Genomic DNA, 13490 nt, shown 5'->3' on the forward strand with positions numbered 1-13490 from the left:
CCATTAACGTCACAACCCAGAGAGCATCAGAAACACCATTAAAAATAATTTCCTCTACATCTTACATGGACTGTCACGCAGTCCAACCATCACAGCCCTAGTGAAGAAACTTTCTTAGGAACAGATGTGGCTGAAGCAAGAAATCTTTAAACTTGTCTTGCTTAGTACCTTGTGTCTTTCTGCAGCAACTGAATTGATAAATGAAAACACACTACTACTTTGCTATATTTAAATCACAATTATAACATAACATAACATAACATAACATAAGAAATGCATTAATCTATGCAAACCTGTCTGGTCCACTTCCATCTCAACAATTCTTCCTCTGATTCACTTCAAAACTTGCAGCTAAATTTCCTCTCCTTGCTTCTAGGCAATTATAAATGTGAGACTATGTCACAGAATAAGACCTAATTATTACTACTGTTGCTATGCAACACCAACTAAGAATAAGTAAGACCAGGGGTGATGCCTTAATATGCAATGTTGAACTTTTGAACCTTTGTGATGGAATATGATAATAGTATGGACTCTAAGCACTCTAAGTACGGTACTAAAAGGAAGAGTACTTTGTGTGTTCTTGTTGATTATTGATAACAAATTATTTCTTCCTTTGTTGGTTCTGGCAACTATGCCAGAAGCCTCATCAGAACTGATAGTTACACAACAGTTTGATACAACAAATGTAAAAGTGGTAGTGGTATGAAACTAACTGAGAATTGTATAATGCTGCTGGCACTGGTACCAACTACTAAATGTCTAGTATAACAACATCCACAAGCCATGTCAAATTTCTTTGCAAGGCAAGGATGTACAGTATAATCAGGATCCCCGGACCCAGTGAGACTTTTAGCATTGCATCTTGAAACAGTCTGCAGCTAAAACAAACACAAAGTCAGAAACTGACTTTCAATCCTTGTGACAGAGATGACACTATAGGGATCACTGATATCTTGTTTAACTTTATTTAAAAAAAATAAATTAAAAATTCAGATTTTGCAATGAAATCCTAGAAATATTGAAATCCTAGAGTCCCAAATGCTTACCTTTTCATCTAGATGACCAGAGCTGCTGTCTCTGACATGCCGTAGTCAGAAAGTCTTTTTATGGAAGGTGTCTCAGGAAAACTGTTACACACAAAGTTTGTAGGTTTTGGAACTAATGCAGTAGGTACACTCCTATGTGAAAAGATCAGCCCCAAGCTGACTATCACACTCAACATCATTCACAATATGGAACCTCTGGGCCATGATGCTGTAGAACACGTTGCAGAGCCAAATATTTTCTCACATATCTATTGACTCTCAAAGTGAAAGTTTACTGCTAATCTCAGTAAATGAACCGGGCCAGCTCCTTTCTTGTCCAAAGATTTACAGATGTGGGTAAAAGGAGAGATGCACTGCAGATGATGATCTGAATGTAGGAAGATAAAATCCATTATCAGACAGCTTTTTAAATCTAATATATAGGTTTCTGCTAAACAACAAAAAAAAAGACTAAATATAATATATTGGATTTACATGCAACAGTATTATCTAACATGCTATCTGTTGGCAGACTGATGTACTTTATCACACTGTTAGACCAAAATGGATTTACATTTAGATGCCAAGTCAACCATCTATAAAAAAGTGTAATACTACATTGAGACACCATCCATCCCTTTAAGTATATAATGAACAATTTGTATGTAAGATTCTATTTAATCAAATATTACACTCATATGGTATAACTTTTATTGCGATCGCATATTTTACATGTATTTTGGTTTACCTATATATTTCAATAACGTGCACCTGACCAAACACATTAAATTAGAGAATAGAAGAAACATCATTCTGTAAGTTGTTCTAAATAAAATGGCTTAAAATCCCATTGCCTTGAGTACATTTGAGTAACTTATGTGACATTCAACTGTTGATATAGACCCTAAATACAGTAAACCTGACTTTATACATTAATGTGTCACTACATATTTTAATATACTACAAACCTGCAAAACTTACAATCAATTTTGAGCTATCAAAAATACTAAACTAAAAATGTGAAAATTTGTCATTTTCAAATTGAAATTACGTTTTTACAAGGTGCATAAGCAAATTTCTAATGACAAAACTTTAATTGATTGACTCAAACTGTGGTCTTTGCTGTAAGTGGTCTAAATACATGCCATGTTAAGGAACATACATACACACATAAAAAAAAAAATTGAATGAAGTTCATGTCCAGAAAGTGTATCCTCAGTCACTGCCAAATTGGTTGTGGCAAAAAATATACACTTTGACAGTTTCATGACAAATCTGAGCTATTGGGGTAGAAGGACCTTAGTCAAGGAGGTGACCCAGAACCCAAAAGTCACTCTCACAAAGCTCCAGTTTTGCTCTGTGGGAGAAAGGGGAGCCTTCTAGATGGACAAACATTAATAAACAAGTCTGTATCATAGAGTGGCCAGATGGAAGCAATTCCTCAGTAAAAGGCACATGACATCCCACCTAGAATTTGCCAAAACACACCACCTTAGACCATAAGAAACAAAACAAAAACCTGAACTCTTTGGCCTAAATGCCAAATTTTATGTATGGTGGAATCCAGGCACCATTTAACACCTTGCCAATACCATCCCTACGGTAAAGCATGGTGGTGGCAGCATCATGCTGTGAGGATGTATTTTGGCAGCAGGAATTGGGAGACTAGTCAGGGTAGAGGGGAAAATGAATGCAGCAATGTAAAGAGACATCTTTGATAATAACCTGCTCCTGCTCTGGATCTTGGACTGGGGCAAAGGTTCATCTTTCACCAGGATAATGACCCTAACCAGACAGCCATGATAACAAGCAGAGACCCTGGGACCACTCTGTGAATGTCCTTGAGTGGCTCCGCTAGAGACCATACTTAAACTCGACAGAACATCTCAAGAGATCTGAAAATGGCCATGCACCTATGAAGAAAGAAGAATGAGAGACACTGCCAAAAAAAATAAGTGGGCCATGCTTGTAACACCAAACTCAAAAAGACTTGAGGCTATGGTTACTGCCAAAGATGCTGCAACAAAGTACTGAGTCATAATTTACACGATATATGATATGATATTTGCTTTTTTAATTTTAGAATAAAAAAAGCAAAATTTGAAGCAATTTCAATCTAATTCTTTTCACTTTTATTTTAGGGTATTATGTGCAGAATCTTAAGACTAAAAATGAATTAGATCAATTTAGGAATAAAGCCGAAACATGACAAAATGTGGAACAAGTGAAACTTTGTGAATACTGCTATACACAATAAGGTGTGTGAGTGTTGTGTTTTCTCAAATAGTTTTTTAAAGAGTTCATTTTTTTCTGAAGCAAGAAGTGGATGACAAAAAATGATGCGCCTCCAATACCAGTTCCTTCTGCAGCAGAGATAGAGAAAGCTTTAAAAAAGATGGACTTCTGTTTGGCAGCTTCTGCTGAAGAAAAAGCACCGCGTGTCAATACAAGAAACATTGGTGGAAAAAATAAGGCCTCCCATGTATCCAACATGACCTCCCTGTGACAGAAAACAAAACTGGCAAAGGGGACTGTTACTTTGTGGCAATTTACAAAAGCAGACACAAGAGTTCAGTGGAAAGAGAAAAAAAGTTAACAAGTTGAACACTTATAAGCACAATAGTCTTCAGCATTTACACTATGGAAGACAGTGGAAACTGAAACCTAAAAGAGAAGTTTTTGAAGCCTTAATCTGACCAACTAGCCTTTATTGCCTAAATTAAACTTTCATCTCAAACTGTGGTCTCTGGTATAAGCGGTAAAAATGATTTAGTTGGCATAAATCATTTCACCTTATTACCACTAACCCATTGAGGCTTTTAAAGCTTAAAATGGAAGTAGACACTTTGAAAAACATGAAAAAAATCCATGTTCAGGGACATGAAAATAAAGTTTGTCCAAACCCCCAAATGGTTGTGGTGGATGACAGCCCCTCACTGAGCCTGGCTCTACCAACGGTTTCTTCCTTTTGAAAGGGAGTTTTTCCTTTCCCACCATCGACTATTGGTGGGAAGTGGCTTAGGTAATTGTCTGAATGCGGGAGTTCATCTATTTAACACTGTAGCTCCAGCTTGACCCCGAAACATTACTGGCCTTGCAGATTAGTTTATTGAGTCTGTTGGCATCCACGACCCTCAATATGATGAGTCTTTTCAGGGTCTTCGTGATGCGGTCAGTGTCATTCAGTCAGTAAATCAGTGCCACAGCTCTGTAATCCTGGGGCCCACTGAGACGTGGCATCTTTGGTGCAGGAACAAAACATGATGTCTTCCACAGCACTGGGACCTTTACAGGCTCAGGCTCATCATGAAGAGTGTATGGAAGACTCCACAAAGCTGGGGGGCACAGGCCTTGAAGACTTACCCCATCTGGTCCTGCAGATTTACTGTGGAGTGGGTCTTCTTACAATACTTACAATACAAAACTTACAATACACTGTAAAGTTCCTAGAGGTGATAGTCATTGTGATTTGGTGCAATACTGCAAACTTGTATTTGAGGAACATGACAATGTATAATAATAATAATAATAATAATAATAATAATAATAATAAAACAGCATGTCCAAGAATTGGTCCATCTGTTTGCCTGTGTAGGTCCTGTCCTAGCTGCCCACATGGATGTGTCTAGTTTTTTCTCCTTTTTCTAATGCCATTCAAAGAATCTGGATTCCTTTGTTTGGCCTGTTTTGTTGTCAGGACAGAAATTACAGCTCAGCAACTGTTAAAGACACTCTTTTGGTTTTCAGCATAACAGACTGCTTCCAGTGTCCTGGATTTGTGTCTGATTTTGATAAAATATACTTGTAATGGAGGAGGTCACTGTAAGTGGGATGGACTTGACCTCCTGACTATGACTGATGTAGATGATAAGGTGCTGACTCTAAGAATCCACAATCTCAACAGGGTTGTCCGATAAGAACAGATGGCATATCCACAAAATCCACTGCCACTCAGGTATCTGTCGTTCACTCATTTATTTAGCAAGAATCCGAAGCACACATCCATAATGTGAGTGAGGGGATTTAACAGACTGTAAAATGCTATATGCCGTGTGGTGAGTGATGGTGTGGTTTCTGTTGGAAAGAACATAAAAGTCTTCCATAATTAGGTGAACAGAGTGAATTAAATGTGTAATACAACAATACAAACAATACTGGATAGTGGAACATTCAACCAAAATAAGGGAGTGTCAACAAATGCTAATTTTACTATTTACATAAATCCTAACTAGGCACTTTACATTAGAGCTAACATGAGAAATTAGTGACGGTCCCTTAATGACCGCACGGCAGAGGCTGCTTCGCAGTAAACGGCAGTAACAATCGGTAAACAAAGTGTGCGCCAAGGATTAAACAAGGGAGGATAATGGCCGCAGCAAAGAACAAACACGATAAAACACAGAAACTTACAGTCTCATGGACGCACACCGCTAACAGCATTAGAGGAATGAAAATCCACACGGTGAGTAAAACTCTGCTGACTCTTCCCACCTGCAGCTCCGACCGAACTCTCTGCGTCGACATGTGCGTAATGATGAGGTAGAATTGTGTCTTCTGATTGGTGAAGAGAATGGGTTGCCTCACCGCTCATTGGCTAAACGGCAGCCGTATGCTGATATCTTACTCCGCAGATGCGGCTCCGTTCGTGAGTTCTGCGAACTGGCTGGCCTTTTGTACAGCCGCCCCCAACTTTGCGGAGCAAAGGTGCACTTCACTTAGGAAGGTCAGGCAGTAGACTCCGGTGGAAGAGCTGGAAGTCTGATAAGTCGTCCCACTGATCGTGTATATGTCTTGTCTCCAACCTGTATCTGAACGGTTCGAACCCTGCCATCTGCTCCAGGGATTACTTGGCTGACCTTACCAACTGGCCATAGGGCACGAGGGAGCTGCTGGTCTACAATGAGAACGATAGTGCCAACAGTCAACTCATCTCTTTCCTGCTGCCATTTGTGCCGCATCTGGAGTGAAGGTAGATAATTCCGGATGTAGTGGATCCAGAATTGATCCGCCAAGGCTTGACATTGTCTCCACCTACGACGGCTCAGGAGTTCGGCTTCTGGGTAGACGACCTGTGGCATACCGGAATCAGGCCGCCCCATCAACAACATGTTGGGAGTGATCGGATCAACGTCTGCTACGTCTGAGGAGACATAACCTAGCGGCTTAGAGTTGATGATGCTCTCTACCTCGCTGAGTATCGTCCTAAAGACTTCCTCGGTGACATGCTGCGAGCCGAGAATGGTATGCAGCGCAGACTTGATGGAACGAATCTCCCGTTCCCAGGAACCACCAAAATGTGGAGCCTGTGGAGGGTTGAAACGAAAATGAATCTGCTGGCTGGCCAACTGTGACTTCAGAGCTGGGCCGAGTGCGTTGAAAGCCTCCTGGAGTTCAGAGCTACCACCTCTGAAGTTGGTACCTTGATCCGACAGCAGTTCGAAGGGCTTCCCACGTCTCGAGATGAAACGACGCAGTCCCATCAGGAATGAGTCAGTGTCCATGCTGGCAAGCAGATCAAGGTAGACTGCGTGGGTTGTTAGGCATTTGAAGATGATCCCCCACCGTTTCTCTGTACGCCGCCCCATCTTGACAAGGTATGGGCCAAAGCAATCCACCCCAGTTGAATAGAAGGCTGGGCGATGAAATCTTAAACTGGATAATGGAAGGTCAGCCATCTTGGGAATGACCGGCTGGCTGCGCCACCTCCTGCATTCAGGACAGTTGTACTGGTGCTTCCGGACGGCCTCTCGTCCTCGAAGTATCCAGAATCTGCGCCGGAGCTCAGCAAAGACCCTCTCGGAGCCCGGGTGAGCAAGCTGGCGATCGCAATCCTGGACGATGAGCTTTGTGATAGGATGCTGAGGGTCAAGAACGACAGGATGCAAGATGTCTTGACTGAGGGTTTCACATCTGCGAAGCCGCCCCCCTACCCGAATCAGTTGAGCCTCTGGGTCATACTCAGGAGCTAAGGCAAGTAGGCGACTGCTGGCAGCTACCGGTTTGTGAGATGACAGCCGAACAAAATCTTCAGGGAAACTGTCTTCCTGTACCTTCCGGAGGAGTGCTAACTCCGCTTGCCTGTAATCCTCTGCCGTGGGTGTCGAGTCAGCAGCTGTCCCATGGACAGCTCGAACGTAAGCTTCCAGCAAGGTCTGGTAGCCACTGAAAGAACCAACATCAGGTAGATGTGGATCAGGTATTCTGGTGATGTTCCCACAGAAGCTCTCCTTCCGCAGCTCTGATGAATCATCAAGGGAAACGTGGTTCAGGAGCTCCGGGCAGTATGATGCCGCCTGCCAGAGAAAAGGTGGGCCCCGGCGCCACCGATGATGAGAGGTGAGCTGTGAGAGCCGTAATCCTCGAGTGATGTCGTCGGCAGGATTGTCGCCTGATCTGACATATCTCCACAGGCTCCCTTCAGTTAGCTCTTGAATATCTGCAACTCTAGAGCCCACAAAGATCTTGTAGCGGCAGGATTGGGACTGGAGCCAGTTCAGGACTGTAGTGGAGTCGGTCCAATAGACAATGCTTGAGATATGAAGGGTGAGTTCCCTCTTGAGGACGGCAGCAAGCTGGGCTCCCACATGAGCAGCACAGAGCTCCAACCTCGGAATGGACTGTTGACGGACGGGAGCAACTCGAGATCGGGCAGCTAGGAAGGCTACCTGGATTCCCCCCATATGATCTTCTGTCCGAAGGTAGGCTACAGCTCCATATGCCTTCTCAGATGCATCGGAGAAGATGTGGATGCTCTGCTTGCAAAGGGATGGGTCTGTCTCTGGCTGCACGTAACAACGTGGCAGGGAGACATCAGGGAGCTGAATCAATTCACTTTCCCATGCATGCCACAGCTGCAGCAGGTCGATTGGCAGATTTGGATCATCCCAGTCTCTCCTTTTCCTCCAGAGATGCTGCACCAGGATTTTGGCCCGAGTGGTGTAAGGAATGAGAAGGCCAAGCGGATCATACTGCTTGGCCAGAACCCGATAGATGTTGCGCATTGTGGGCTCCACCAACTGCTCAGTGTGCCGAATCTGATATCTGAGCTCGTCAGACTGACAGTGTCATTGCAGGCCCAGAGTCCGCTCTGGTACATCAGTCCCATCGGGGGAAAACCACAGTTCACTGCTCTGTGAGACTGATCCAGGTGGCATATGACTGATGAGTTCTGGGTAGTTGGAAGCCCACTGTCGTAATTCGAAGCCACCGGTGAGCAGCAACTGCTGGATTTTGTTAACCAGTTGCTGGGCTTCGGGAAATGATGCGAAGCTCTGGAGGAGATTGTCAACATAGAAACATTTCTCCACTGTGTGACGGGTATCCTCGCTGGGGCTGCTGTGATCCAGAACGTGCCGCTGCAGAGCATAGGTGGCACAGCAGGGACTGCATGTCGTCCCGAAAGGCAACACTTGCCATTCGTAAACCTCTGGTTGCCTCGTGCGATCCATATCTCTCCAGAGGAACCGGAGGAAGGGCTTGTCCTGAGTCAAGAGGCGGACCTGATGAAACATCCCCTTGATGTCACTGCTCACTGCAATGGGATACTCCCGGAAGCGAAGTAACACACCCAGGAGCGTCGAGCCCAGGGTAGGACCAGGTAGGAGATGCTGATTCAGGCTGTTACCATTGTGCACGAAAGAACAGTTGAAGACAACGCGATCCTTGCCATTATGCTGAACCATGTGGTGTGGTATGTACCAGGTGCTACCATCCATCTCCATGTCTGCGATGGTCAGTTTACTCACATAGCTTGCATCCACCAGCTTCTGAATTTCCTGGTTATAGGTGGCTGCTTGTACAGGCGTCTTCAGGAGGCGCTTCTCCGTAGCTCGCAGGTGACCCAAGACAGAGTCCTTAGTGGAATGAAGCGGGACTGGTTCCTCTTTCCACAGCAACGGGGTGGCATACCGGTTGATACCATCCACCTCCACTCTAATGGTCTTCTCCTCTAGCATCTTGACAGCCATGGTATCCTGTTTTGAACGTGTGGCCACCTTCTCATTCTGGTATGGGAGAACATCCATCTGCCAGAGCTTGGCTACATTACTGAGAAGTTCAGCACTGGGAGTCAGGGTGCTTGTGAGTAGACACTGAGGAGTGGAGGCTTGATGTAGAAGAACCTTGGCTGGACCCTGCAGAGTCCAACCCAGCCGTGTCTTGAGTGCAGCTGGTCCTCCCCGTGGACCCAGATGGACAGGCTCTATTGGAGTCAGGAGATGTGGGTAGTCAGAGCCAATCAGCAATAATGGTTGAGCTTGGTGGAACGAATGAAGTGGAAGACTTCGCAGGTGGCGGTAGGACCTTTGCAGTGCATCAGCTGGATGTGAGTGTTTGGCAAGCCCAAGCTCAGTGGCAGTGAATGCTCTTTGGATCCGGAACCGTCTCCGAGGGTCAGTGGCGGCGGCTATAGAGAAGGAAACGGAATGTCCTTCCACCGTTCTAATATCTTGTCGGATGGTTCGGAGCGCCAACTCCTCCCTCTTTCCCTGAAGGCCCAGCTCTTGGGCAGCACTGTGAAGAAGGATTGTGTGCTCTGACCCATCATCTAGGATGGCATATGTCTCTAGCTTCATTTTGCCATTATAGAGGCACACCCTGACCATTTTCAGTAGCACACAGCTGGTCCCCCATGTTGGATCAACGTAGTACGTGACGGGTTGGACAGCTTCCTCCGCCGGTCTGTCAGAACTAGTGGATCGCGATGCATTAATCTCATGGAGTGTCTCCAAATGCACCTGATTGCATTGCTGGCATCTAGCTTTCAGGTAGCATTGCGCCTCTGGATGGTCCCTTCCACATCTCCAGCACCGCTTGCCTGTCTGAATCCAAGACAACTTCTGCTCTATATTGAGCTTCTTGAAATCTGTGCACTGATTGAAATAGTGCTGAAGATTATTACAGAAGGGGCAGAATTTCTTTGGCTTCCCCAATTTGGAAACTGGACGTGATGCCTGTTTTGGAGGCTCTGGGCCTTTAGCAGGAGGGTCGTAGCCCAATAAGACGGTTGTGGTTGCCGCTGCAGATCTCTGCTTGGGTCTGGCACCCTTCCCACGATCCACACGTGGCTCTCGAGGTTGCTGATGATGATGGAAATACACATCATCATCTTGGATGCGGACTTCATATTCAAGCCACTCTGCCAAATCTGCTAAGGTTGGGATGGGTGTCTGAAGAGGATTGATGAACCGCTTAAACTGCGCTCGAAGACTGTGTGGCAGTTTGGACAGCAGTCTGGTGACGTGTGACCCACACTCTAGTTCTGCTCTCCCCTCTTTCCCAAGCTGTTCTAACATTCCCACGAGAGCCCTCACTTTCAGGGCGAAAAGACGGAACGCTCGGCTGTCACCACTTCGCACCGGAGACTCTGACAACACGTCAGTGATCCGCTGCAGGGCAAGTTTGTGAGGTTGACCATACAGCTCTATCAGGGATGACATGGTCTGGCTGTATGGATAGCGACTATTGCTGTAGGAATCGGCAATAAGGAGGGCGTCTTCCAACTTGAGGTGATCGACTAGGATCTGGTACTTGAAACGTTCAGTTGCATCGTGAGGCAGGATATTGTCAAGGGCCATTCGCAAACGAGCGAACTGGCTGGGGTCATCAGACGTGAAGTATAGAATGTGTGGTGTTGGTCCCCGGTACACGGTCTCTGTACTTGGTAGAGGTTCGTGCTGACCATATTTCCTCCAGGCTTTGGAATCAGTTGGCGGCCAGCGAGGCGGGTCCCCAGTCATCTCCCGGAAGCTTTCTGGTTGTTGGCGCTGAAAGGTGTATGGCTCTGCATATTCAGGGGTGACCTGTCTCTTCACACATGCTCCAGGCCCATACTCGTCCTTCACGTTAATTTTCCCGACCTGTTCAGTCACAGGAAGTTGACTGTACTGATAAGGTGACGTACATCTGAAAGGACCTGAGGCTGCTGCACTAGCAGGAATTTCTGATACCGGAGGTGGTGGAACAGGGAATGGCTCAGCACTCTGAGGATCAAGTGGAAGTGATGCCTCTGGCCAAGGTAAATCCTGTATGTCATCCTCTGGTATGTGAAAGGAACGTACCGTGTGTGGGTAGTGTCTGGAGGCATGGTCAGGATGAGGAGACTGAGGCATGGAATCAGTCCACAAGGACTGCCTCTGGTCCTGGGTACTGGGGCTTAATGCAGAAGGTTGGGGAGCTGGTGACGTCTGGAGGGCTGAGGACCGGAGAGAGAGGGCACCAAGCAGAGTCTGAACCTCTCGTCTAAGCTGATTATTATCTTCCTGCATTTCTCTCAGTGCTGATAATACCACGTCTGAGGTGCCATGCTGAGAAGTCTGGTCAGCTGGAGTGGCTGAGGTGTTGGGATGTGCCCCATGGTCATCAGGGGACTGGTTGTGCGACACATGCACCTGTGGTAGTGATCTCCTTGGCAACTGCACCAAGAAGTCATCGAGGTAACGAGGCCGATGACCATCGCGACGAGGACGAGGAGTGGATGAGAAAGCCATCTTGCCTGTGAAACTGTAACTCCGGCTCGAAGGACCATGTAATGGAGGAGGTCACTGTAAGTGGGATGGACTTGACCTCCTGACTATGACTGATGTAGATGATAAGGTGCTGACTCTAAGAATCCACAATCTCAACAGGGTTGTCCGATAAGAACAGATGGCATATCCACAAAATCCACTGCCACTCAGGTATCTGTCGTTCACTCATTTATTTAGCAAGAATCCGAAGCACACATCCATAATGTGAGTGAGGGGATTTAACAGACTGTAAAATGCTATATGCCGTGTGGTGAGTGATGGTGTGGTTTCTGTTGGAAAGAACATAAAAGTCTTCCATAATTAGGTGAACAGAGTGAATTAAATGTGTAATACAACAATACAAACAATACTGGATAGTGGAACATTCAACCAAAATAAGGGAGTGTCAACAAATGCTAATTTTACTATTTACATAAATCCTAACTAGGCACTTTACATTAGAGCTAACATGAGAAATTAGTGACGGTCCCTTAATGACCGCACGGCAGAGGCTGCTTCGCAGTAAACGGCAGTAACAATCGGTAAACAAAGTGTGCGCCAAGGATTAAACAAGGGAGGATAATGGCCGCAGCAAAGAACAAACACGATAAAACACAGAAACTTACAGTCTCATGGACGCACACTGCTAACAGCATTAGAGGAATGAAAATCCACACGGTGAGTAAAACTCTGCTGACTCTTCCCACCTGCAGCTCCGACCGAACTCTCTGCGTCGACATGTGCGTAATGATGAGGTAGAATTGTGTCTTCTGATTGGTGAAGAGAATGGGTTGCCTCACCGCTCATTGGCTAAACGGCAGCCGTATGCTGATATCTTACTCCGCAGATGCGGCTCCGTTCGTGAGTTCTGCGAACTGGCTGGCCTTTTGTACAATACTAGTTCTCAAAGAATACAGAATTAGAATTTAGAATCAGGACAGTGAGCAAGAAGATTAGAGCCACCGATGTCACTGAGCAAGCTGTTTGGTTACTGCTGTTATGCAACACGTAACAGCCCCCTGGGCGCCTCCTGGGTGAGGTGTTCCAGGCATGTCCCACCGGGAGGAGGCCCCGGGGCAGACCCAGGACACGCTGGAGAGATTATATCTCTCGGCTTGCCTGGGAACGCCTTGGTATTCCCCCGGATAAGCTGGAGGAGGTGGCTGGGGAGAGGGAGGTCTGAGCCTCTTTGCTTAGGCTGCTGCCCCCGCGACCCGGCCCCGGATAAAGCGGATGAAGATGGATGGATGGATGGATGGTGTTATTTCTCCATATACGTATATTTTCATACATGCATGCGCAAGACACAAAAACAGTACAGCTATATATTATATCTGCTCTGTAGAAGAATACGCTGTATCACTTCAACTTAAAGCAATCATAGATCTCACTTGTCAGAATCAGCAGTCTGAAGATATTTAAGAAATGGCACCATACAAATATTCACATTACATCCTGCATGACACAGGATGTGCAGTATACTGTTGTGTATGGGCAGTGCAGTGACAGTGCCAATACTGCTTTTAAGCTTCCTTAAACACAGGGAGTTTTTTGCTCTGTAACACTTAACTCACGGTCCCTGCAAATGTGCACCAAAACAAAACCTTTTATATTGTCTTGATGCATTCTCAATCATCCAGGAAAGTAAATCTCCAAAAGTTGATTCTGTTCATCTGGACGTAGCGTTTTGTGGGAGAAACGTTTCGTCACTCATCCAAGTGACTTCTTCAGTCTCAGCTGACTGCAGGTTTCCTCAATCTTATAAACAGTATATTTGCATAACGACTGAAACCAGCCCACTTATGCAAATGTACTGTTTATAAGACTGAGGAAACCTGCAGTCAGCTGAGAATGAAGAAATCAGTTGGAAGAATTCACGCTAGGTACCGTTTCTCAGGCTATAGTGGACAATACGAAAACACAATAAATCTTGGATTTACATGAGTTTTTTCAAGCT

At 45.5% G+C, this 13490-nt stretch overlaps 1 protein-coding gene across 1 annotated transcript; it reads right to left on the bottom strand.

Annotated features, from left to right (window-relative positions):
- Positions 1-4760: 4760 nt before the first annotated feature.
- On the bottom strand, positions 4761-8029 carry LOC309693099 (uncharacterized protein; the record flags this gene model as incomplete). Its single annotated transcript, XM_082512072.1, has 2 exons — positions 4761-5102; positions 5439-8029. One exon carries the CDS (start codon positions 8027-8029, stop codon positions 5753-5755), a length of 2277 nt encoding a protein of 758 aa, XP_082368198.1. The 3' UTR covers positions 4761-5102; positions 5439-5752.
- Between the last annotated feature and the right edge of the window lie 5461 nt (positions 8030-13490).

The sequence above is a fragment of the Aulonocara stuartgranti genome (assembly GCF_965226115.1).
Source record: "Aulonocara stuartgranti genome assembly, chromosome: 1".
Lineage (NCBI taxonomy): Eukaryota > Metazoa > Chordata > Actinopteri > Cichliformes > Cichlidae > Aulonocara > Aulonocara stuartgranti.